Source organism: Indicator indicator, chromosome 3 (assembly GCF_027791375.1).
Source record: "Indicator indicator isolate 239-I01 chromosome 3, UM_Iind_1.1, whole genome shotgun sequence".
Lineage (NCBI taxonomy): Eukaryota > Metazoa > Chordata > Aves > Piciformes > Indicatoridae > Indicator > Indicator indicator.
Window position 1 is genome coordinate 51,775,017 of NC_072012.1, and position 24,568 is coordinate 51,799,584.

The 24,568-nt window shown below is 42.9% G+C and overlaps 2 protein-coding genes across 2 annotated transcripts in view; both read right to left on the bottom strand.

Annotated features, from left to right (window-relative positions):
* The window catches only part of CAPS2 (calcyphosine 2), a 30,282-nt gene extending 26,222 nt beyond the window's left edge, over nucleotides 1–4,060 (bottom strand). Inside the window, exons 1-2 of the mRNA XM_054399654.1 lie at nucleotides 3,983–4,060; nucleotides 1,596–1,642 (exon numbers count right to left, since the gene is read on the bottom strand). Of these exons, the coding sequence (XP_054255629.1) occupies nucleotides 1,596–1,642; nucleotides 3,983–4,060 (125 nt within the window). The remainder of the gene's footprint in view (nucleotides 1–1,595; nucleotides 1,643–3,982) is intronic.
* A 2,845-nt stretch (nucleotides 4,061–6,905) lies between these two features.
* The window catches only part of CCDC107 (coiled-coil domain containing 107), an 80,904-nt gene continuing 63,241 nt past the window's right edge, over nucleotides 6,906–24,568 (bottom strand). Inside the window, exons 2-9 of the mRNA XM_054400005.1 lie at nucleotides 17,428–17,513; nucleotides 17,113–17,277; nucleotides 16,947–17,041; nucleotides 13,871–14,076; nucleotides 11,297–11,363; nucleotides 9,974–10,064; nucleotides 8,183–8,292; nucleotides 6,906–7,562 (exon numbers count right to left, since the gene is read on the bottom strand). Coding sequence (XP_054255980.1) covers nucleotides 7,294–7,562; nucleotides 8,183–8,292; nucleotides 9,974–10,064; nucleotides 11,297–11,363; nucleotides 13,871–14,076; nucleotides 16,947–17,041; nucleotides 17,113–17,277; nucleotides 17,428–17,513 — 1,089 coding nt within the window. The 3' untranslated portion in view covers nucleotides 6,906–7,293. The remainder of the gene's footprint in view (nucleotides 7,563–8,182; nucleotides 8,293–9,973; nucleotides 10,065–11,296; nucleotides 11,364–13,870; nucleotides 14,077–16,946; nucleotides 17,042–17,112; nucleotides 17,278–17,427; nucleotides 17,514–24,568) is intronic.

Genomic DNA, 24,568 nt, shown 5'->3' on the forward strand with positions numbered 1-24,568 from the left:
CTGTAGGAAGTCAAAACAATTTTCAGTACCAATATGTTCTCTTATTTTTCAAGTACAGTAAAAGCAAACTGCCTATTAGTTACTATTATCATCTCCTTCACAAACGATTGTCTGCTACGAACAGTTTACAATTGAAGATGCTTTCTTCAGCCCCTCTTGTTTCCATCTCTGGAACTGGCCACAGAGCTTTTCCTTTTCCCCAGTTGCACAGCACCCTGGTAGTTGAAGGGGACCTGCGAGGCCTTTCTTCACTGCCAGCATGCCCTTCCTGGCTTCACTTCTCTCTCCAATAGGAGCTGCTGCAAACAAATCATGAATCAGAGATTCCTTATTTCTGTCCTCTACAGCAGGTCTGTGTCAACCCTCCTCTATAATCGGTCACCAGAAAGCAACAAAGAAGCAATAGCTTCTTGGAATGCAAACCTTCCAAACTTTTTGAAAGAGATTAACACAGCTATACTTCAGCATTTCATTCCCCTAAAGAAATGAGAACATCTCCAATTCATCAAAGCATCTCTGTGCTTTCTGCCTTGACACCAGGTACACTCCACAGCACCACAAATACATGTTTTTTATATTTCACCACCAATATTTCCAAACAACCCTATGATAACAAGATTAATTCTTGGAATAAGACAGCACATTAATTTCCAGTCTTTCCTCACAGAATGGTTGGAAGGGACCTCTGGAGATGATCTTGTCCAACCCCCTTGATGAACCTGGATCAGGTTGTACTGGGAAGAGTCCAGGCAGGGTTTGAAAGTCTCCAGAGGTGAAGGCTCCGAGCAACCTGTTCCAGTGTTCCATTACCCGCAAAGTAAAGAATTTTTTCCTTATGTTTAAGTGGAACCTCCTGAGTTCTAGTTTGTGCTCATTGCCCCTTGTCCTATCACTGAGCACCACTGAAAGGAGTCTGGTCCTATCCTCTTGACACCCACTCTAGATTTATAAGCATTAGTAAGATCCCTTCTCAGTCTTCCCTTCTTCAGGCTAAAGACCCCCAGGGCTTTCAGCCTCTCCTGACTGACAGTACAAAGAAACTGAGGTTCTTTTGACTTCAGCCAAGGTCATGGTCACACATACTTGGAAAATAATATAGAAAGATACATTGGCTGTAAGGTATTTCAGTAAACTAAAAAAACTAAACTATCAAACATGGTTCTTGGAATAGCAGATGTTGCTTATCTGCCAAAGTCACTGTAGGATTTGAATTTTATAAGCACTGTACAAAATTTCCCATTGTAACTCTTCAGAACCATTTTGCTGTAATTTCTACTGTAATATCTGCAAAGAAGGTCACTAGTTGAACAAAAAAAAAAAAGTTTTCGCTTTTTGCAGACTATTAAATCAAAAATATTCAAGAAAGACAAGGTAAAAATATGAAAGCTGAGTAGAACTCTACCATTAAGCTCAACCCAATGTAAATCACCTTAATTCTAATGCAAACTGAATTAAAAATTCTATGCTAAATATAAATCATAGAAAAAAACCCTATGATGATAAATTTTATGTAACACTGAGCTCCACAACAATACAAATGCATTGTGTTCACAATGGACAATCAAACAAACTGATCACAAATAGAAGCAACTTACTCTGCTGGGCGAGGACCGTGAGAAGCCCGCGTATCTGGTCTCCAGCCCTAAAAATGACATGGTATTACATACCTGCAGGGATCATGGTTAAAATACATAGTTCTCTTTTTCAACTTCCCCTGGAATATTTAAAATTAACCCCTCAAGGTACCTGTCCAACACAATTGACTGAGCTGCTACTAACAAAAGGATAAAACAAAAAGTATTAATTGAAAGTTGATACTATAGCTCACAAGACTAAAAGACTGATTATTCTTCATGAGAGAAAGATTTCTAGACAGTAAGAATCTAGATAGTATCCACATCAGCTATTAGCAATACATGAAAAATAAACCATGTTCCTGGGGCTTTGCAGTCACTGCTTACAGTCACAGGTTTTAGGTCACATTGTCCTTGCTGGTTGGGAACCAACCCCTCAGCCAACTCGTAAACCAAAACCCCAATACCAACAGCCAGCTGTCCCACAAGGAGCTAGCTCAGATCCAAAAGAAGCCCTGATATTTCGTCTAACTGTATCATCTGAGCTTTAGTACAGCAGCATATGATGATGACTAGGCAGCTTGGTATTCACAATTTATCTTGCATGGCTGTGCACCACACACATCTCCAAGTTCAACTGAGCTAGAAGATGGCAAGAAGGCTCAAGACAAAGCTCCATCTATCCCACTGTGGCTTTCTGAAAACAGCCAAAAGTAAATCCCTAGGGAAGAGTGTTTGACTAGAGTAAGCACAGTTCCCCCCAGTTGACCTCCCAGTCTGAAGAAAAATGTGGTTCAAGGGCAGCATCTTTGTTTTCACACTCTTCAGCATCACAGCTTGAACTGAGCAGACATCCTATCTCCAGAGATGGCCTGACACCCTTTACGATTTAAAAGCAGTCACAAAACTGTTAACTCCTTTCTGGCCACATAGGCTTGCAGCCTGTTCCTGAAAAAGAAGTTCACAGTTCAGCAAGAGTAGCCTCTGGCGCCTTCACAAAAGGGTACTCACCTTTAAATAAAACCAGTGAAGCGCCAGTAAGGCCACGCTTGAGCAACAGCGCCACCGTGTGGTCACGTATGTAAAAAGAACATGGAGAGCTCTAACAGTTCCGTCTTAGTCTTAAGACTAAATGCAAGACATTAAATAACGAGGATAGCATTTCCCTGCACCGTTCCAACTGCCGTAAGACAAAGATTATATCACGATCTATATGTTAATCTTAATACAATTCCTTTTCCAGTAGTCATTGAAAATCAAAAGTTCTCCTGAAGACCATCCATATTTACAGGGTGAAGTACATAGTTTCAACCTAATTTTAATCTGTGATTTGTTTTTTCAAGTCATGAGGAATTAGATGGACTATGGAGTCTAAATTTGGAAAATGAGGGGCATGATAAAGAGAAAAAAGGAATGAGAAATTGGAAAAAAATAATTTTTTTTTTTTTTTTTTTGCAATCTACACTTAATGCTCCAAACATTCCTCCTGTCCACATGTCCTTCACTCCCAAAAGGCTGGTTAAAAGGTTACATTGTAACGTCTATATCCTTTACAAAAGCTCCTTTTTCATTCCGTATCAGACAAAAAAAAAAAAAAAAAAAAAAAAAAAAGAACAGCAACTTGGCAGGCAGACTCCAGAAAGCCCTAAAGGACTCATGTAACAAGGAAGTTAAACCGGTGCTTCAGGGCTGAGGGAAGATTACCAATTAACTTACTTTGTGGGCATAAAGCACACAGTAGCTGTGAGAAAGCCCAACTGTTACTAGCAATATTTACTTTAGCTATAACAAAAACAAAGACCCTCAGAATCCAAGATCATATTGGTACTGATCAGGCTTTCAGAAGTTAATCAAACTGAGTGATCTTGTAAGGGCTGCACAACAGCCTTATCTCAAAATTTAGACCAATAGGAATGTCTGAAAACAAATTTCCCCTTCATATTGAATGCAGAGCACTGAGATTCATTTCACACATCAATCCAAAATCATGGCTTTTGAAATTATAGTTTGGGGGCTGCTTTACCTTATTGCTGTCTTGCAAAACAAAACATAGACACGTCTGTTACCAGTTTCACCGACAGCCTGAGACAGCACACAGTGCACATTCAAGCCTCTGTCGCTTGTGATTGAAAGCAATAGCTCCTTCCCAAGTTCTCCACATCCCAGTTAAGCAAGCACCCAGAATATCCGTTATTTTAGGACAGCTGTTTTGATTGGAAATTCTCACTTTCACTTGAGAAGCTGTCATACTAAACTATCACTTTCTGACAAAAGTAATTTCTCTGCAAGTTTCCTTCTCCACATAACGCGTTAAATGCCCAAACCAAGCCTTCTGAAGTGTAATTAAAAGATTTGTTTAAATGTCAAAGCAAGGAATGAAAATAACTACAAGCTTCCCATTAACATACCTGATGTTTCTTCCCCTTCAATGACTGCTGAGCCTGCCTTTGAGGGGACGCAGTCACTCCTTTAACTTCCAAATCCATGCAACTTCAATGACAGTCTTCAGAATAAAGTGAAAACCAACAGATGCTATTAAGAAAATAATGCACTTTTTATGTAAGTATTTCTGGGCGGGGGGGAGAACCACTCACAAAATAAACAAAACCCCCCAATGCATTACAAAAAGTGCCTATCACCAATAAACTGAGCTGTCTCCAGCTAGCTATGAAGTGTTGCTGGCTTCCCTTTTTCACCACCTCTTAATTGCAGTGTTACCTTATCAATGCTTAATCTGATTCCTGTTCAAATGTACATTTTTTGCCTCAGGTTTAACTTCCTCTTATCCTTGTTTATCTCAATACCTTCTTATACCAGCATTACTGGTTTGCTACCCCTTGACATCAAACATTTTTTTACTCTTCATTTACAGCCATTGCCTCTCAGCGGCACCATGCCCTGGTAACAGGTGTTTTCAGGAAGATAACAGGGCCCTCCGGGCACATAGCTGGCCACAGCAACGTTTTATCAGTACGCTATCTCCTGCTCTGTTGCTTTCTCCTTCTGCCTGGCCAGTACTGAACGAAAAACCTATAATTTAGTTCCCAGAACTCAGTAGCTCCATTTCCAACTCACCACGCACAAAAGCTGGTTCTACTTATATCTACTGAGGGGCTTTTAATTCCTACATATCAAGCAGGACAGCTGCATGGCATACTTGGAGATGGCCACACAGCTGCTTACCCACGGAGTGGTCTCCCAGCCATTTCCACCCCTTTCTCTGGGAACTTAAAGAGCTGCTGTCTTCACACTACCTCAAGGCGCTGACTGCAATGTTGCGTCCTTCCAGCTGAAGCCCACGGGGGCAGACAACATTGCTGCATTTAGCTGTTAACAAGCTAAAATAACTTTGACACAGCAACACTACAAAGAAAGAAATACATATTAAGGGTTCCGAAAATGCTGTATTCTCCCGGAAGCACAGCGGGGCAGGGCGCAGTAAGGGTCCGGAGCCCCGGCCGAATCGTGGAGGCGGCCTCACCGGAGCGGTCTCACGGAGCGAGAACGACGGACCCACACGGTTGACGGAAAGGGCCTGCCCCACGCGTCTCCGTGGTAACCGCGCTCCACCGCCGGCTTTGTTGTCACGGCTGCCGCAACCCGGTCGGCCGTCGCAGGCGCGGCTCCAGCCGCCGCCTCCGCCTCGGGGCCTCGCCAGATGCAGCAAGGAGGGGCCAATCTGAGCCAGGCTGCGCAGGCTACCACCTCAGAGAGCGGGGAAAAGGAGCTCCCTGTTCCTCCTGCGGAAATCCCTTCCCTTGGCTGCCCTGCAAGTCGGCACCCACCCGCTGGGAATGCTGGGCGCTTAGGCCGTGCCCGGAGTGGCGTCCTCAGCAGACGCAGACAGCAGCGGTCACAGACCAACATAAGCAAGAGGGCTCACGGCGAACGTCTGTAGCACCGCGTCAGCAATACAGTTGCCCCAAAGCAGCTCGAAGCCAAAGCCCTCAACGGGCAGCAGCATCGAGACTACTTAAGGTGAAAGCCACAGCACCAATGATTCAAACGCTGACCAGAACAGGGAAATCCTGCAGGTAAGGTCACCAGCGAAAGCGGTAGTGTCGAGAAAACAGCACTACTGACCTGCGTCGAAAGCAGCTCTCACACCACAGCAGCGTTGGAACCATAAACCGCAAGTGCAGCTGGCTCCCATTCGTTCATTCCCTCTGATCAAAGGCTTTGAAATTATTTTCAGTTCACTTCAATTAGCCTTACTGGTCTCATCAGAGGTGAGGTTCTATGCAGTTACGACTTTTACAGACAGTTCCAGTTGTCCTGAGTGACCAGATATACACCAGTTATTTTTAAAAGTCAAATCATGCTGAAGTACCAGTTCAGATTCATCCCTTCTATGTTGGGGAAAAAAATCTGTCCACCTCTTGAAAAAACTTTTGGTTAGTCAGTTTTCCTGAGTTAAGCAAAAGCTCACTTATTCCAAAACTACAAATACATCGAAGATGTTTTTCTGGATGCTGCTACTTTCAAGCCTGCGTGATCTGTTTTTAGAACCAAAGATATACCATGTTTCTACACAAGAATGAACAATTCATTCCCTTTCAGTGAGTGACACACTAACAGTTTTGGTCCCTTCACAGTACATTTTCTCCATAAAAACAAATTCACATGTTATTTTTCAGCAAGAAAAAAGATGGCAAAGGAGTTCAGACATAACTGGCCTACTTAAAAGCTATGCAATTTTAAACCAGCAAATTTTAACTGCATCGTACTGTAAAGACTTACCTCTAATGTAATTCCTCTCATTAAAGGGTAGAAGTTCCATATGCATTAAGTAAACGAGTAGAAAATAAAAGTATGGACAAAAATTATTCTAGCAAACAAAAAAAAAACAACTTTTCTTAATGTTGACCTAAAACAGACACTGTCAAATTGGCCTAATATATTGTAAAAAGAAACCTGTAACCCCCCCCACAGTTCTTAAATAGTGCTACAACTGTTAATACTGATGTCAGAAAGTGTATTACAATGAATTAAAGGGCCAGATTCTATTGTGTTAAAATAAATATGAAACAGGGATACAGTAGTAAAGGGTATCAATCATTAGGCAGTTTTTGAGTTTGACCAATTACAGGTGGGGAAGAAATAAAGTGATCCGGTGTAATGCCTTAAGGTTTACATTAACGTAACAAAACTACACATCGTTCCTGAGCAGACAGCAAACTATTATACAGATACAATTATTTTAAAAGAGTGTCTAAATTTTTCTTGAAATAAACAAACCTGATTGTGAATGCATCCCTAAGACTTAACCATATGCCTTTTCATTCCCCCTGCACAGAGAAGTTTTCCACAAAGAGCTAAATTCATCAGTGCATATTCTTTAATGAACTCAAGAGTCAACAGTTCCAGTGGCACCATGCTCACTAGTTACAAAACACTTAAGGAACATCTCGGTTTTATAGTCTTAATTACAAGATATTCTAGTACTTTAGTGAAGCATCAGATATAATTACAGTGTATTATGTACAGTGTACAGAAATATTTTTATAGGAAAAAATAAATAGAAAAAGTATGTAAACATTCTGAGTGAAATTCTGTTGCCACTGAAGTCAGATACAGAACTGTCATAGAGAAAGCACAGATAGTATTTCACTTTTTAAAGCATATACCAGTTCACATAACCTTATTCCAAACAGTTTAAAGTGCACACAACATTATAAAAAAAAATCCTAAGTTTCTGAAAGTTTTACTTATGCAGATTTCATTCATATCTATTACGTCTCCTCAATCCCACCTCTTCTGACTCAGTGGTGTCTTTGTTTATAATTTCTTGGTCTTCTACCATATCTGGCTCAAACTGATGTACTTCACATTCATCACATAATTCATGGTCTTCCATTTTATAATCATTATCAACTTCCTCACATGAATCTTCATTGCAGTCATCTTCTCTGTCATCTTTCTCCTGAGAATGTTCTGTGAATGACTGAATGAGATCTTCAAGTTTCTCATTACAAATGTGGCCGACATCTTATCATTCACAATTAAAAAAGAAAAAAAAAAATCAACCGAAAACTTTAAATTACTAAAAGGCTCCAAATTTCAAGGTTAGTTTTGAAAAAGAACACTTAAGTTTTGTTTTCTCTCTAAGACTCAACTAATGCAAAAATTCCCCAAATTTCTAGTAAACCATTTTTAACATTTTAAGATTTCTCTTGGATTGCTATGTACCTCTCTAGGCAGTCTCCAGTTGCAACTAGTATCCAATTTGCTCTTTAGTTTAATTATGCAAGTGTTACCCACAGCCTCAGAGGTCCCTTTCTGGGAATCCTCAGACTAAAGTTAGTCTAGTACTAACAGTCTGCTCAGAAACTCACATCCAATAAGCTCAATTTTAACAAAGCAGAATATGATAACGTGGTCTATCCTAGTTCAACATCTTTTAGTACCAATTCTTTAAAAAAAAATAACTATGATGTATCAAAAATCTGAAATTGTACACACCTTGAACAGGAAAATAGTACTCCTCCAGAAAAAAATTAACTCTACACACGTCACCTAAGGTGCAGGAAGTGAACATTTTTGTAGTAAACTGTGTTTATTCTTTTAAAATACAAACTAGTTATGGATCCTACCAGAAATCAAAATACCTTTCATCTTGTCGTCTGATTTATCCAACCTGCTTTCTTTCATCAATCGTCTAATTGATTGGAGCTGTGTCATTATTTCGTCTTTCTGCTCACAAGCTAAAGCATTAACACTAGAAAACCAGATAGATGTCAACAGCTGAAAGATAACCTTGTGAGTGAGTGCTTGATAATAAATGCATAAGTTCAGAGTATTTCCTTCAGTGGACAAGTAACATAGTTAATTCAGCAGTATGTTTAGGTCTTGAGACATGTCTCTTGAGACATAGAAAGCACATCCCTTGCACCTACTTCGTAATTTAGTAGCAGAATTCTAACACCAGAGCCCCAAAGGCCAAGGCTGAATAATAACTACTGAAAGAAACAATAATCCAAAGTAGCTTTATTTTTAGGACAGGAATGCCTAATTGTGGCAGTTTAGGCTGGGTGCCTCCTGTTACTGCCACGTAAGTTACCCTCAGGTGCCCCGAGTGTCCAATCCAATAAGGTGGACACAGGAAACAGCTTATTTCTACCCATAAATCCTACACCCTATAAATTCATCTGGAAAGTCATTCTCTTCCTCTTTCTTCCCTCTCTGCTCCCACAGGAGATACTCCCCCACTGTTACCCAATAGGGAGCATCTCAAGGCCTCTTAGGCCTCTCTAGGCCTAATGCCAGGAGGAGAAGTTAGGTGGGAGGGGGACAGTCTCAGACCTGGCCAGCCTGAGACTAGCCTAGGAGTGGAGGGGGAAAAAAGAGCCCTGGGGGTTTTGGGTATACCCTCAGGTGGGGAGAAGGGAAGAGTTGGGAGGCCTTTGGGTGTTGTGTAAGGGACTCTGTATGATTTGGGATATTCTTTGCCGCTATGCTTTGCAATTTCTGAAACGCAAATTGCTTTTCCATTTAAACTTTCCATCACTCTTCAATCCATTTGTGTGAGTGTCATTCTTTTGTCCCTCTTGGGGCAAGAGAGGATCTGTCTGGCTTTAAACCAGGACACTAATACAGAACTCTACGGTGCAGACACTTTTCTCAATTTATTCACCCTTTCTCCTTCCCATCACTACTAGAAATTTGGTTTGCAAACCGGTTAGTGAATTTACTGCTTAACAGTTTCAGCACATACTAAGTTCAAAAGTACACCTAGGGAACAACCATGAAATTCTGCATGTTTTAATGTAGGCTTCATGAAAGATATAGATGTACACAAAATGGACTGCAGGGATACTTTTATTTCCAGTAAGTTGGTAAGGCCCTAGTTCCTTTAAAAAAAAAAAAAAAAAAAGAACATTTCTAAACCTACAAAGCTGTATTACTTACTCCCTTGATACACTGCAACAGAGGAGTTACATTTCATCAAAACACACATACTCACTTAACAGGTTCAATTCAAAACACAAACACAAGCTGCTATCCCTTGATAACTAGTTTTGTCTTCTAATTTTATAAAAAGGAAGAAACAACTTCTGCTACCAGAAATCTAATTCCCACATCAGCTACTGAGCTGAAGTATTTTTTTAGTATGTCTCCTCTGCCAACACTGAAATTTAACTTTTTACGCTACAGTAATGTCATTTCAAGTCTGAGCTTTTGCATTTATGTTTGGTGAACAGGAGACAGGAGGTGGAAAAGATCACAAACTGAAGAACTATTTCATACAAAAGGCTATAGAAACAATAAGTAATTAAAAAAGGTTCCTAAACACTGTTCTCTACTTATATATACACAGAACATTTTAAGAACTCTTCATTAACATTTTGGAGAATTTCAATTTACAGAAAACAATACTGAGATATTTTAGAAACACTCACCAGTTTGACAATGGATCCAACTGAGTCAATAAAGAATTTAACATTTTCTCTGTCTGTGCTAGATGCTTCTCTAGTTCCAAAAGCTGATGTTCTAACAAAATCAAAGGCAAATTAAAAAAAGAGGCAGAGGAAAGAGAAGAGACAGAATGTTGTTAGAAATGTATTTACAGTACCAATAGGACACTAGTTTGTATTTTTGATTGAGCAGATTCAAACACAGGTAGTCTTTTTCTCTATAAAATTCTAGAACAGGAAAAGGGACTGGTGGGGTTAAGAAGAGAAGCCCTTATTACTATGTCTGCCCAAAGTCCTTTTCATCTAATAACCTGTCATCAATAAACAGAGGACACCTTGACAGAAGCTGAATGATAATGTGACTCTTGCCTGCCTTGCCTCAAAAGCTATGGAGTTCTAAGACTTCCTGAGGTGTAAGTAATGTATTTATACTTAATACAGTGTCAGGAGTTTGCCCAGTCACACCTTGCAGATACATCCAACACTTAATGCACTATTGCTGAGAGAAGTAACTCTTAAAATACTATTTTTCTGTAGTTTTGAAGAAAGAAGAATGCAACACACAAAAATGGTGAGCAGGCAGCATAGCAAATTGTTACTGAGCCCAGCTGCAGAGCTGGTGTACAGGGTTGCTGAAAGAGGCTACTAGTTTTATAATAAACTAGAAATGTGTCTACACAAGGGGCAGAAAAAGAACGAAAACAGCTCAAGTTTGATACGCTTTAACTTTCTCTAAGGGAAAGTCCATTTCTTAGCACATGCCGAATACACTGAATCAGACAGTCAAGAGTATTCTGTATCATGAAAAAAAACCCAACATGTAATTTTTTATCTCATCTACAAACATCTTATGTTTGTGGGTCTCAGGTTTGGCTGAGAAATGGAACACCCTCTATATCTGCTCATCCATGCTGTTCCACTAGCAATACAGTTCAATTCTAAAGCACACCATTACACCCTTTTTAAACACGCTATTCATCTTAGGATTATTATATCCTATTCAGACATCCTATTCTACTGATGAAAAATGAACAGGTCTTAAGTGAGAAAAACATCAGACATTAAAAGGTAGAGAATCATACTGTATTACCCCACCTGTTTTAAAGAATATTTCCATCTGGAGTTTTCAAACGAACCTCTAATTAAAGTTTCAAATATACAGAATATTATTTTGAGAAGTTCCTAACTGCACTTGAGTAAAACAATTGTTCTCGTTTAGCTAGATTGAATTGATGACAATATGTAGCTTTATTCCAGCAGGAAATACACATTTTTGGTGAATATATGCATTCTGAATGGGTATCTTACCAGTTTCCTTTGCCTTATCTTCTGTACTTTTTTCCTTTTTGGAGAGACTTTCTTCATGTGACTTCATCTTTAATAAACACAACCATGTTAAATGACTGCAGCACTATTTGTGTATTAAAAATAAAAATACATTTAGAATTTTCCTGAAAGTAAACCGCAACTACAGAGATGTGTTCCATTAATGAAACTTCTTTCTGCCATGCCTTCTTCCTCTATTAAACTAACACTTCTGCTTTTAAGCAGTAACATGACCAATCAAAGTTGCAAAACAAAGTAGCTGCTTTTTCAACTCCAGTTTTCAACAAATGAACAGAAGGAACCTTGTATGTTACTGGATCAAGTCTTCTACCATTTATTAGGAGGTAAAATCTTAAAGTAATAAAGATGCTATTATAAAGATATTAGCACTTGAATCAAACAAGCACACTTGTAAAGAGATGTAACACTCAAAATATTATTTTCATGGTATTTACATCTTACTTACAACCTAATTAAATTTGTGTTTAACTGGTCAGCCTCTGTGTTTGTTTTTCTAAGATGTGGTATTTTTCTCATATAGGAGAGGGTATGAAACTGACTACAGATAAGATCCTGCCTCTGGTAGGCAGGAGACAGAGGAATAGTGAAGAGGTAATTTGGTACAGTCAGCATGGGTTTACCAAGGGCAAATCCTGCTTGACTAACCTGGTGGCCTTCTCCGACAAGGTCACGACATTAATAGATGAGGGGAGAGCAACTGATGTCATTTACCTGGACCTAAGCAAAGCCTTCGACACTGTCCCACACCACATCTTGGTCTCCAAACTGGTGACACATGGGTTTGATGGGTGGACCACAAGATGGATAAAGAACTGGCTTGATGGCCGCACCCAAAGAGTGGCTGTCAATGGCTCCATGTCCCAGTGGAGGCCAGTGACAAGTGGAGACCCTCAGGGCTCAGTCCCAGGACCAGTCTTGTTCAATATCTTTGTCGGTGACATGGACAGAGGCATTGAATGCACCCTCAGCAAGTTTGCTGATGACACCAAACTGTGTGGTGCAGCAGACACGCTGGAGGGAAGGGATCCATCCAGAGGAACCTGGACAGGCTGGAGAGGTGGGCACAAGCCAACCTCATCAGGTTCAACAAGACCAAGTGCAAGGTCCTGCATCTGGGTCGAGGCAATCCCAAGCACAAATAAAGGCTGGGCAGTGACTGGCTGGAAAGCAGCCCTGAGGAGAGGGACTTGGTGCTGGTGGACGAGAAGCTCAACATGAGCTGTCAATGTGCACTTGCAGCCCAGAAAGCCAACCAGAGCCTGGGCTGCATCATGAGAAGTGTGGCCAGCAGGTCAAGGGAAGTGATTCTCCCCCTCTACTCAGCTATGATGAGACCCCACCTGGAGTACTGCATCCAGTTCTGGAGCCCCTATTACAAGAGGGATATGGACATGCTGGAACATGTCCAGAGAAGGGCCACCAGGATGATCAGAGGGCTGGAGCACCTCTCCTATGAGGACAGACTGAAAGAGTTGGGGGTGTTCAGTCTGGAGAAGAGAAGGCTCCGAGGTGACCTTGTTGTGGCTTTCCAGTATCTAAAGGGGGCCTACAAGAAAGCTGGCAAGGGACTTTTTAGGATATCAGGTAGTGATAGGACTAGGGGAATGGAAAAAAGCTGGAAGTGGGGAGATTCAGGCTGGACATGAGGAAGAAGTTCTTCCCCATGAGAGTGGTGAGAGCCTGGAATGGGTTGTCCAGGGAGGTGGTTGAGGCCCCATCCCTGGAGGTGTTTAAGGCCAGGCTGGATGAGGCTCTGGCCAGCCTGATCTAGTGTGAGGTGTCCCTGGCCATGGCAGGGGTGTTGGAACTGGCTGATCCTTGTGGTCCCTTCCAACCCTGACTGATTCTATGATTCTGTGGTCCTTTTGAGGTTTAAGTCCTTTTCCTGAAGGCAAGCAAAAATATTCCAGGTGCACTCTCAGCATTGCAAGTGCTACTGTAATAGTTCTTACTACAAACAAAAAACTACATATCAAGGCTGATTTTTTTTTTTTTAGCAGAAACAATTGAGCTTGTGTTCTCCATTTGTAACTTACAAATGCTATAAAAGGTCTAAGTTTCAGTTTCACGAGCAAATGAGAAGTATAAATTAAAGGTCATTCTACCTAGTTGAAAATAGAAGATTATTATTCTGCAGGAATTGTCCATCTCCTTCCCATACCCAACCTCATTCTGAAGAATGAAAAGGAAGTGAAATACTAATGTAATACTCGTGTAATAAAGCTGTTTCAGTTCCCAGATTCCTATTTGAGGCCAAGCCAGCTAAGACTCTCACTTCTTTAAGTGTCAAAGAAAGATAAGTCAGAAACCTTCATAAGGATAATGAAAAATGATAAAATTTGAACTTTGGAGTTAAAATTTCAAAGTCATAGCAAGAAATGGCTTTTGGACAACCATATACATTGTCTCAGAAATGGGAAAACAAATCAAGATAGATATATAGATATATATATATAACGAAACAAGGTATGAATCTTTATCAATATCTGTATTTCCTTCTAATTTCAATCATTTAAGGCTTTTTTTATGGCTCACCTTAAGAAATTTGTATGCTGCAAACACTCCCACTCCAAGTGCATACAATGGCATGAGGGTAAATGCTAATTCTCTACCATTTCCTCTTGTTCTCTCACTCTTTATCTCTCTTTCCATTGCATTTCTCATCTGCTGAATACTCTGGTAAGTATTACTGTCAGAATTTTCCAGATTCATGTGAAGCTGTTGAAGTGTCTGAGGACTACCTTAAAGAATTAAATTGAAAGAACCAAGTTAGAAGGGAAAAATAACAGTAACAGTCCTGTTAGTTTCACAGCTGAAATTAAATTGTTTTCTTTTGTGACAATCTTTGTTTCTTACTTTTCTAGGACTGTATGGTCAGCATTCAAATAAAGGTACCAAAAATAAACCAAAAAAAGCCACCAATAAAAATCACCTTTTCATGACAAGAATGCAAAGTTAAATGTAATTAGCAGAGTTCCAAATTAAGTTTCTATGCTTCTTTGAATAGAAGTATTAAGTTTCTTCCTTCACAGCAAGGACAGCACATTGACAAACTCACAGCAAGCCACAGAAAGACAGATGTAAGCAGAAACAACTTAAAATGCTGAAATTAAAGCACAGTTAGACAAACTATTGATAATGCTGAGAACAGTACAACTTACTAACTTTCCTCAGAATAAAGAAAGAAGTTAAGTACAAACCGGTGTGTAGTCCCAGGGGAAAAAAAAAAAAGCTTATTGAAATACACATGCTGTCTTGCTGCTTTCCTTGTACTGGCAGTGAATTCAGTGTTACATGGATATTACCACAGCCTCAGATGTGCTGTGTAAATGAAGTATTTAGGATTACACAGTAGCAGAAAGATGCAACCTTGGAAGTTTGAAATATTTTTGCATGTAATTTGCCTGTCAGAAGAGGGAGCAGATGAAAGAACAGCTAGTGTAATTTTTTGACTTAGGGATTGGGTGATTTGGTAGTTAAATCTGGGGTGCATAGGACAGGGACATGAAAAACAGATGCTTCCCGAGACAGCAGATGATTGTGGGGTTTGAAGTCTCAACTGCCTGGCTAGGCTTACACTTACAAACCCCTCTGAACACTTAGTTTGCCGTAATTTGATATATCAGAACTGAGCATGGGTAAAATGAGATTCAGTTTCTATAAAAAAATCGCAAACAAAAGGCCATTATGCAAATACCAAAACACTGGCATTTCAAAAATTTACAGCAACACAAGACTGCTAAACACAGCTACAATCAGATGGAAAAAAAACCCAGAAGAACCTCAGTTACAACTCCCAGTGAACAACTGTTTGGATACAGCTTCTTCCAAATACAGGAGAAAAATTAAAATTAATTCTGCTAACCTAAGCTGGTACTTTGTGGCAGCTGAACTTGACCAGTGTTTTAGAACTGTCTAAATTGTGTTAGTCAGAAAAGTTTTTCAGACTTACAGGGATGCCCCTGGTGATAGTGACATTTATTATCAACTCTGCAGTCGTGACAGGCATTACTGCAAGTTCTTCGACAGGTCTTTGATCATGCACACGTCTTTGCAACATGCACATTTGGAAGAGACCTTTTATCTGTGTGTTTGCTCACTGGAACTCAGAACTGGACAGTTACAGAAAAAATTAAAAGCCTTAATTGCCAGAAGCAGAACTCAAGTTACTTTAATCTTTTAATGCAAGTTCAGGCAGACACTCTTCTTTCAAGACAAGCACGTTTAGACTTAGTAAAACTACACTAACTAATTTGGAAAACACCTTTTATCTCCCATAGTTTCCCTCCTTTCAGAATGCTTCCCACTGAGTACTAGTTTTAAGTTTAATCTCTTTGTTCCTTTACTTTCAGTTCTGTTTAATACAAATAAAGAGATTTACTAGAACACCTATTAGCACAGATGAAAAACTTTCCTCAGGTCACATTAATAAGAAATGTGATCGGGGAAAAAACATTCTCCTGGCACAGAGAGATCCTAATGGGAGTCCAGTGTCCTGCACCAGGTTTATCCCACAGAAGAAACAGTAAGTTAGTGGCCAAACAGGAGAAAATAAGAACCTAGAAAAGTGGCAGCAGATCTGCCCGAGACGTGTTTTACACAGGGACAACTATTTATTTTATTTTATGCTATTGCTAGGCAAATATATCAGTAAATCAGAAGCAGGTGAAGTGTTGACTTTTTAAATTTTGTTTTAAAAGAATTTAATCGATAGGAAAGTACAGCTACTATATAAATTACAAGTAATCAGGCAAAACAAGCAGCAGTAGAGTTTATGAAGCACTCTAAGTTTGACATCAAGCAGGAAAGCACGTGGTAGCAGCTCAAGCCTCACTTTTTCTACCTTTGAGAGGTACTCCTGAGCAAAAGCACAGGCACTAAATTTTACTGCAACTGTATACCCCTTAGTTTGTAACGCCTTGGAAGACATCAGTTAATCACTGAGCTACCTCAACAAAGCATGCTTTTTGTTATTTTCTAAAACAAGAGTTTTATACCTTTGGACCCCGAGCAAAACCCTCTGCCAACATACATCAATGTTCGCACCACTCAAGCTTAAAGCTCTCTAGACCGTTCAGCAACAGTTTTTCTAAGCAGACATCTTGGACTCTTTCTAATATGCTTCCAGACAAATCTCGTCAACTTCTGTGCTAACGTTCACTACAGTAACCCTTGGCTTTCTTACTGCAATTCTTACACGCCCAGAGACTTTTTTCCTCTGACACTTCGCAGCTGCTGTTAGAGTAACTAACTGTGCCCCTGCAGGCATTACTCATTAAACAGCTCTCGTAAGATACGCTTCCAGTAACAGACTAAGACAACACAGACGAAAATCAGAACAGTAATGAACTAGAGAAGCAGAACACAGAGCGAGGAGGCGGGGTGGGAGGGTAAGGTCCGGAGCTCTCAGCACACACGCCCGCTCGGAGCCGCCTGACCAGGCCTCCCGTCAGCACAGGCCGTGCAGAACACCCAGCGCCTGACGAAACGAAGCCGCAGCACAGCCCTCTCCGTTCCCGGGGGCTCCCCTCAAGGTCGCCCGAGACAGAAGCCGCACGCAAGCTGCTCCCGCGAAGGTCGGCACGGCCTCACGCACCGCCCCGGCGCCTACCTCTGCGAGGCTGACGGGGATCGTAATGGCCGGGGACGGTCTTGCCGGCTTGCTGAGACCGGCCGGCCCGCCCGCCGCCTCCTCCCGCGAACATCCTGGGCATGACGACGAAGACAGACAGCACCAGCACCACGGAGAAAACGACCTGCTGCAGCACCGGCAGTACCATCGCTTCCGTGCGGGCCCGGCCCCCGGCCCCCCGCCCCCCTGCCACAGAGCCGCCGCCCCGCAGGCAAGAGAGGTGTAGCCACGTGTGCCCCTCCCCTCCGGGCAGCACAGCGCCTCCAGGCGGGCGCCTCGCGCCACGCCGCTCGAGGGCGGGGCGAAGTCTCTGGAGGGAAGGAGGGCGAGGAAGGGGGAAAGGGAGGGAGAAAGAGAAGGAAAGAGAGAGAGTCCTCAGGTGAGGCCGCAGCAGCTGGCGCCGTGAGGCCGTGGGCAGTAGTGCTGGCCTTGTGACCGGTGCTGAGAGCTGCAGCCCTACCGAGCATAACAGATGAGGCGTTCATGAAGGAGAGTGTGCAGGTCCACAACGACTACTGCAGCAAAGTCCAGCCAGCCGCCAGCAACCTGCGGTGCATGGCACGGACAGGCCCAGGGGTGCACAGAGGCCTCCACAGCCCCACCATGGGGCACGGGGTCTGCTGGAGGGCACTGGGCAAGGCTAACACTGGAATAAAAATACCACTTTGACATTTCCATTTACTTAGCACTTTATAAGGCACATGGGATCATTCCCCGAAACCACAGCCCCAAAGCAAAATTTTTGTAGTTATTTATACCTGAGCTTTCAGAAAGTCACACCTACCTAATTATAGAATCACGGAATGGCTCAGGTTGGAAAGGACCTCAGAGATCATCCACTCCAACCCCCATCCCATGGGCAGGGACACCTCTCAACTAGACTTGGTTGCCTAAGGTCTCATCCAGCCTGGCGTTAAACACCTCTAGAGTGATGGACACCTCCTCCTACCTATGATTTATAATCTTACTCTTACCTATATTTGGCTTACATACTAAGCAAAGGAAGAAGTTCTCAAAATAGTATGTCTTGTGACAAGCAGTATATTCCAAAACATAAGAATGTATCTGATATGTCTAGAGCTCTTAAAAAACAAAATAAAAAAGAAAAATACAAAGCTTTGACACTTTTGATGTGCTGGGACCCCAGACCCTTGAAATGAGAGCTAGGGTAGTAAAACAGGCTTAAGGTGACAAGACAACCAAGGTAGCTGCATTGTGTTCAGTTATTGTTATAAACGATCCTCACACTTTATGATTTTAAGAATGAGGATATTTTATTTTGAGTAAAATAAGTAAAAGCAGCGCTGGGCGTCCAGGGGGGTTCTCCTGCCCCTCCTCCGAGACCCACCGACTGGACCCTGAGGCCCCTTTTTTATGGTGTGTGAATTTTGCACCATTAGTTTCTTATCAGTTCCTTTTTATTGCTCATTCAATTGGGTCTTTTACGATGAAAGCAGATGGTCTTTTTTTCAGATGTCTCTCTTCTGATCTTGGTCTGTGCACATGCTCAGTTAATACATCACTTAGTACTGTGTTATCCATCCTTGTGCCGCCTGGTACCGCTACCTAACTTGGCAGAAACTGTTCAAGATAAGATATACAGGGGTTATGTCATGGGGCCCTGATGCTACACACAGCTGTACATTGTAACTAAATCTCTACAAAAACAAGCATGCTTTTTTACATTTTAAGCTCTACACTATATAATTAGCTGTGGCAGTTTGGGCTGGCTGCCCCCTGCCACTGCTGCATGAGATACACCTCTGGTGTCCCAGGTACCCACCCACTAGGGGTGGACACAGGAAATGACGTATTTCTACCCATAAATCCTGCGCCCTATAAAGCCATCTGCAGAGTCATCCTCTTCCTCTTTCTTCCCTCTCCGCTCCCATGGGAGATGTCCTCTCTTATCAGGTAATGCCGGGGGGGGGGCTATCTCAGGCCTCTTAGGCCTGACTAGGCCTAATGCCAGGAGGAGAATGGAGGGGGCGGGGGCAGTCTCAGACCTGGCCAGCCTGAGACTTGCCTAGCAGTGGGAGGGGGGAGGGAGGGGGAAGGAAGAGCCCTGAGGGATTGGGTAGACCCTCAGGTGGGAGGAAGGGAGGATTGGGAAGCTTTTGGGAATTCCGTGGGGGGGGCTCTGTATGCTTTGGGATGTTCTTTTTCCACTATGCTTTGTAGTTTGTAGTTTTCTGTAGCTTCACCAATTGCTTTTCTATTTAAACTTTTCCATCACTCTCCAATCCGTTTGCGTGTGTCATTCTTTTGTCCCTTTTCAGGACAAGAGATGTTCTGGCTGGCCTCAAACCAGCACAGATTTTTGGTAGCAGAGGATGGTTTCTGCGGAGCTCTGCAAATTGTGTTGGAGAAGTGCAGGGGTGGAAAAGTTAAAATGGTATCTGGGCGTTGTTGGTTTTGGTGGCTGGGCTCAAGGCTTTGTGCTGGTGCGATCATGTGAGCGTTTTATGGGTTCCGAGGGGACGCCCTGGTGCATGGCGGTGGCGTAGAATCCCGTCCACCATTCCAAGCGGCGGTGGTGATTTTGTAGCCATTTGCTTCGGTGGAAAAGCTTAAGAATGCGGTGCCTGTCCCTTTCCCTTTTGTTTCCCGCGACGCCAGCGGCGAGCAGAGTGGCACGGAGCCGAGGAAGGGGGAGGGACAGTCGGAAGCAGACCAGGGTCGGCTTGTCCTGCGGCAGTGGGGGCTGGCCGCAGCGGGAGGTGAGCGATGGCTCCCGTGATCAAGAAGGCGAGTGGTGGGTCCAGTTCAAAGGCTGCTTCCGAGGGCCCAGGGAGTGAAGGTGGCTTTGGCTGGAAAAGCCGCTTGTGTGGCCCGAGGGGTGGCAGCAGTTTGGATCTGTACCGCGGCTGCAGAGGTGACGGCGGCTCTCGCTGCTATCTCTCCCCTGATTCTCGGACGCGTTCCGAAAATGGCGCCTAAGCACCTGGCTCCGCCTCTCTTCTCGGCTGGCTGCAGTGCAGCCACGCCCTCTCTGGGGGAGGGCTGTGTAGCCGGATGCCTCCATGCCTCGGCATGTGAACGCTCAGGGGGAGCGGTGTGCCTGCGCGCGGTGTGCATCCGTATTAGCTTCAGGCCGCGGCTGGAAGCGGTCAGCACTGGGCTTGGGAAAGGTCCGTGCAGCTTTGGAAAATCTCAGCATGCTGTTGCCTGCAAGGGGTGGAAGGAGTCGAGTCGAGGAGCCTGATTGTTCTGACTCGATTGCCCCAAGGGGTGGAGATATGCCGCTTGAGCAGATGGAGATTGATATTTGATTGAGAAGTTGTGAGGTTGTTTCCAGGTGGCCAGGATGCCCATCGGACCCATGAAGAGTTCACCGTGCAGAAGAATGAACTCTGTGTCGCTGGGAGGTTCCACAGGATGAGGGAGAAGAGCTGGAATGAACTGTTACCTGAGCCCGAGGGACAGACCTTTCGGAAGGACGCCCAGATGAGGACCTGGACTTTGCCAGACATGTCATCTAAGAACTGTCTCTGATCTGATGATATGTTTTGGGTGCAGGAATTATGGGTATGAAATAAGGGGTGGTATGTGGCAGTTTGGGCTGGGTGCCCCCTGCCACTGCTGCATGAGATACACCTCTGGTGTCCCAGGTACCCACCCACTAGGGGTGGACACAGGAAATGATGTATTTCTACCCATAAATCCTGCGCCCTATAAAGCCATCTGCAGAGTCATCCTCTTCCTCTTTCTTCCCTCTCCGCTCCCATGGGAGATGTCCTCTCTTATTGGGTAATGCCGGGGGGGGCTATCTCAGGCCTCTTAGGCCTGACTAGGCCTAATGCCAGGAGGAGAATGGAGGTGGGGGGGCAGTCTCAGACCTGGCCAGCCTGAGACTTGCCTAGCAGTGGGAGGGGGGAGGGAGGGGGAAGGAAGAGCCCTGAGGGATTGGGTAGACCCTCAGGTGGGAGGAAGGGAGGATTGGGAAGCTTTTGGGAATTCCGTGGGGGGGGCTCTGTATGCTTTGGGATGTTCTTTTTCCACTATGCTTTGTAGTTTGTAGTTTTCTGTAGCTTCACCAATTGCTTTTCTATTTAAACTTTTCCATCACTCTCCAATCCGTTTGCGTGTGTCATTCTTTTGTCCCTTTTCGGGACAAGAGATGTTCTGGCTGGCCTCAAACCAGCACATTAGCAAATAACTCTTTTCTTACTTATTACAATTCCCACTTTTTCTTTTTCCAAGGAATCATTTATTTGTGAATTATATCAGCAAGTTATATCTCCAGACTCTTTGAAAGTTTCTCAAAGCGAGATAAAGCTTCTGAAGCTGCTTCCAGAGAAATACTGGTTTCAGTTGTGGGTTCTAGTTCACGTATAATCATAAAATTTACTTTTTCAATCCTTTGGTTAACAAAAGATATTAGTTTATTAATTATACAGGGACCAAAAGTCAATGCCAATAACATTATTGTCAGTGGTCCCATAAGAGTCAATAATAAAGTGGTTAACCAAGGTAATTGACTAAACCAACCCTCATACCAAGATTGAGTATTTTCCCTTTCCTTTTTTCTTTTTTCCAAACCCTCTCACACTTTTCCCAGTGAATCCCATACCACTCCAGTATGATCAGCATAAAAGCAGCATTCTTCCCCCAAGGCAACACATAAGCCTCCCGCTTGTAGAAACAATAAATCTAGTCCCCGCCTGTCTTGTAAGGCCACTTCTGATAGGGATGTTAATGACTTTTCCAAACATGAAATGGATTTCTCTATTCGTTCTAAATCTTCATCCACAGCTACTCTGAGTGATGATAACCCTTGTTTTTGTTGGATTAAGGATGCTGCTCCAGCTGCCGTTCCTGCAATGCCCAGTCCCATTAAGGTAGCAGTGGTAATTGCAGTAATAGGTTCCCTTTTAGTGATTTTGTGATTCCTATTTTCCCAGTACACAGATATGGTCTCTTCAGTATGGTACAAGATTCTTGGTAAAATCATTACTAATACACAGTATTCTTGCTTCAGCATTAAAGTTTTGTTTGACACACATGGAGTTATTCCAGTCCTGGAGCAGATCCATTTAGTCCCATTTGGGGCTATATACCACAAGAAATTCAGCTTCCGTCTATCCCTACTTGTACACACATCATTTACTATATCAGGAGGTATTTGTCCTATACACATACCCTTGCCTTTAACCTGTTGCATTGTCATTCCCACCCTTTCATTATGATTCCAATTGCATTCATATGGGTTTGAGAGATTGCTACCTCTATATGTCACATTTATTCCGATAGCCTCATAAAATGGGGGCCTAACATCATAACATAACCAGCAATGTTTAGTTTTGTTGGGATCGGTATTGTTCAGAGCAACATAGGAGGCCTGCATCATTTCCCACAATGGATCAGAACATTCCCTCATAACAGGGGGGCTAACTGTGGAATTTCCAGTTCCCCTAATTGTGGAGTTTCTAATCTCTCTCATGTTGTTCCTGTCATTAACTTTTCCAGTAAGTACTTGGTTAGGTCCTACCACTTGGGAAGGAGTGACTTCCTCCTTCTTTATGAGTATTAGGCCTCCCCTATCAGTCCCTGGTTCCCAGTATCTAAATCCCCAAGTTTTTCCTAGTAACCATCCTTGATTCACAGGGTCGGTTACATTTAGTACCAAATATTGACAGGCACTCCAGCCTCTACTCCAGTTAAACTTCGAAGGCTTACACCCTGGGGGCCCCATCCAATCTTTAGAAAAGGGTCCTTATTCCTTGGGGTCCATGTTGTAGCAATAGAAACACAGTCCCAATGGGCACAATAATATTGATCAGGAACATTACAATAGCTTTTCCCTGGATTACTACTGGGACATAAATAATATTCTTTCTCCTTCAAGCAGGGTTGTATAGGAACTAAGTCACAATGGTGGATAGAGAAGCTGGGGGCACCAGGGGTGACCACAGCTTTAATGACCTTCCGGTCTTCCCATCTAGATAATGTCCACTTAAAAGGCCGATGTAAATCATTGGTTACCACAGTGTCCAGTAATAGACCTATTAAAATGCCCCTAACAAGGCTCATGTTAGGTCTCCACACTGATATATCTCTCTGCCTTCCCGTCGCCTACTCCTTAGCAGGGAGCAGCGGGGTATAAGTTCTTCTCGGCAGCAGTCGATATTCTTCAGGGACCTTTTAGTTGTAATCTTCAGAGCCTTTCTTCTACTTGTTCTAAGAGGGGGTTAGGTCTCCTGGACACTCTAGATTGTTCCCACTCTTGCTCACTTGCTTCTCCTATCTCTAAACTTCTCAAATTATGGCAACACTTATCCAGTACCCACGATCCTCTAACTCCTTTTACATGAGTTACTAAACTCTGCAGTTCCCAAGCCAATGCTGTCAAATTTCGATTTTCTCTGTTTTCCACTACATAGGCCAAATTTTCGATTATACTCTCCTCAGGAGCCCCTTAGTGATTAGTTCAGTGAGATTCAAACACCCTGACTGCTTGCGGTTCCAATGTTTCAAGCTGATACTGATCCCAAAGTTGCTTTACAAGCCGCACAGAGACAAAGAAAAGCATTGGGGGCTAACACATCAAGGGAACATCCTAGCACCAAATTTCTTTTGCCATTTGGTGTATTTTGAGGAGAGAGACTAAATGGAGCTTGCAATTCTGGCCTAGCTCTTTCCGGTCACCAGTTACAGCCATGTCTAAGCAGGTGGAAAAAAGTTGCTTTACAAGCTGCACAGAGACAAAGAAAAGCATGGGGGCTAACACATCAAGGGAACCTCCTAGCACCAAATTTCTTTTGCCATTTGGTGTATTTTGAGGAGAGAGACTAAATGGAGCTTGCAATTCTGGCCTAGCTCTTTCCTGTCACCAGTTACAGCCATGTCTAAGCAGGTGGAAAAAAGTTGCTTTACAAGCCGCACAGAGACAAAGAAAAGCATGGGGGCTAACACATCAAGGGAACTCCTAGCACCAAATTTCTTTTGCCAATTAGTGTATTTTGAGGAGAGAGACTAAATGGAGCTTGCAATTCTGGCCTAGCTCTTTCCTGTCACCAGTTACAGCCATGTATAAGCAGGTGGAAAAAAGCTGCTTTACAAGCCGCACAGAGACAAAGAAAAGCATTGGGGCTAACACATCAAGGGAACCTCCTAGCACCAAATTTCTTTTGCCATTTAGTGTATTTTGAGGAGAGAGACTAAATGGAGCTTGCAATTCTGGCCTAGCTCTTTCCTGTCACCAGTTACAGCCATGTCTAAGCAGGTGGAAAAAAGCTGCTTTACAAGCCGCACAGAGACAAAGAAAAGCATTGGGGGCTAACACATCAAGGGAACATCCTAGCACCAAATTTCTTTTGCCATTTAGTGTATTTTGAGGAGAGAGACTAAATGGAGCTTGCAATTCTGGCCTAGCTCTTTCCTGTCACCAGTTACAGCCATGTCTAAGCAGGTGTAAAAAAGTTGCTTTACAAGCCGCACAGAGACAAAGAAAAGCATGGGGGCTAACACATCAAGGGAACATCCTAGCACCAAATTTCTTTTGCCATTTAGTGTATTTTGAGGAGAGAGACTAAATGGAGCTTGCAATTCTGGCCTAGCTCTTTCCTGTCACCAGTTACAGCCATGTCTAAGCAGGTGGA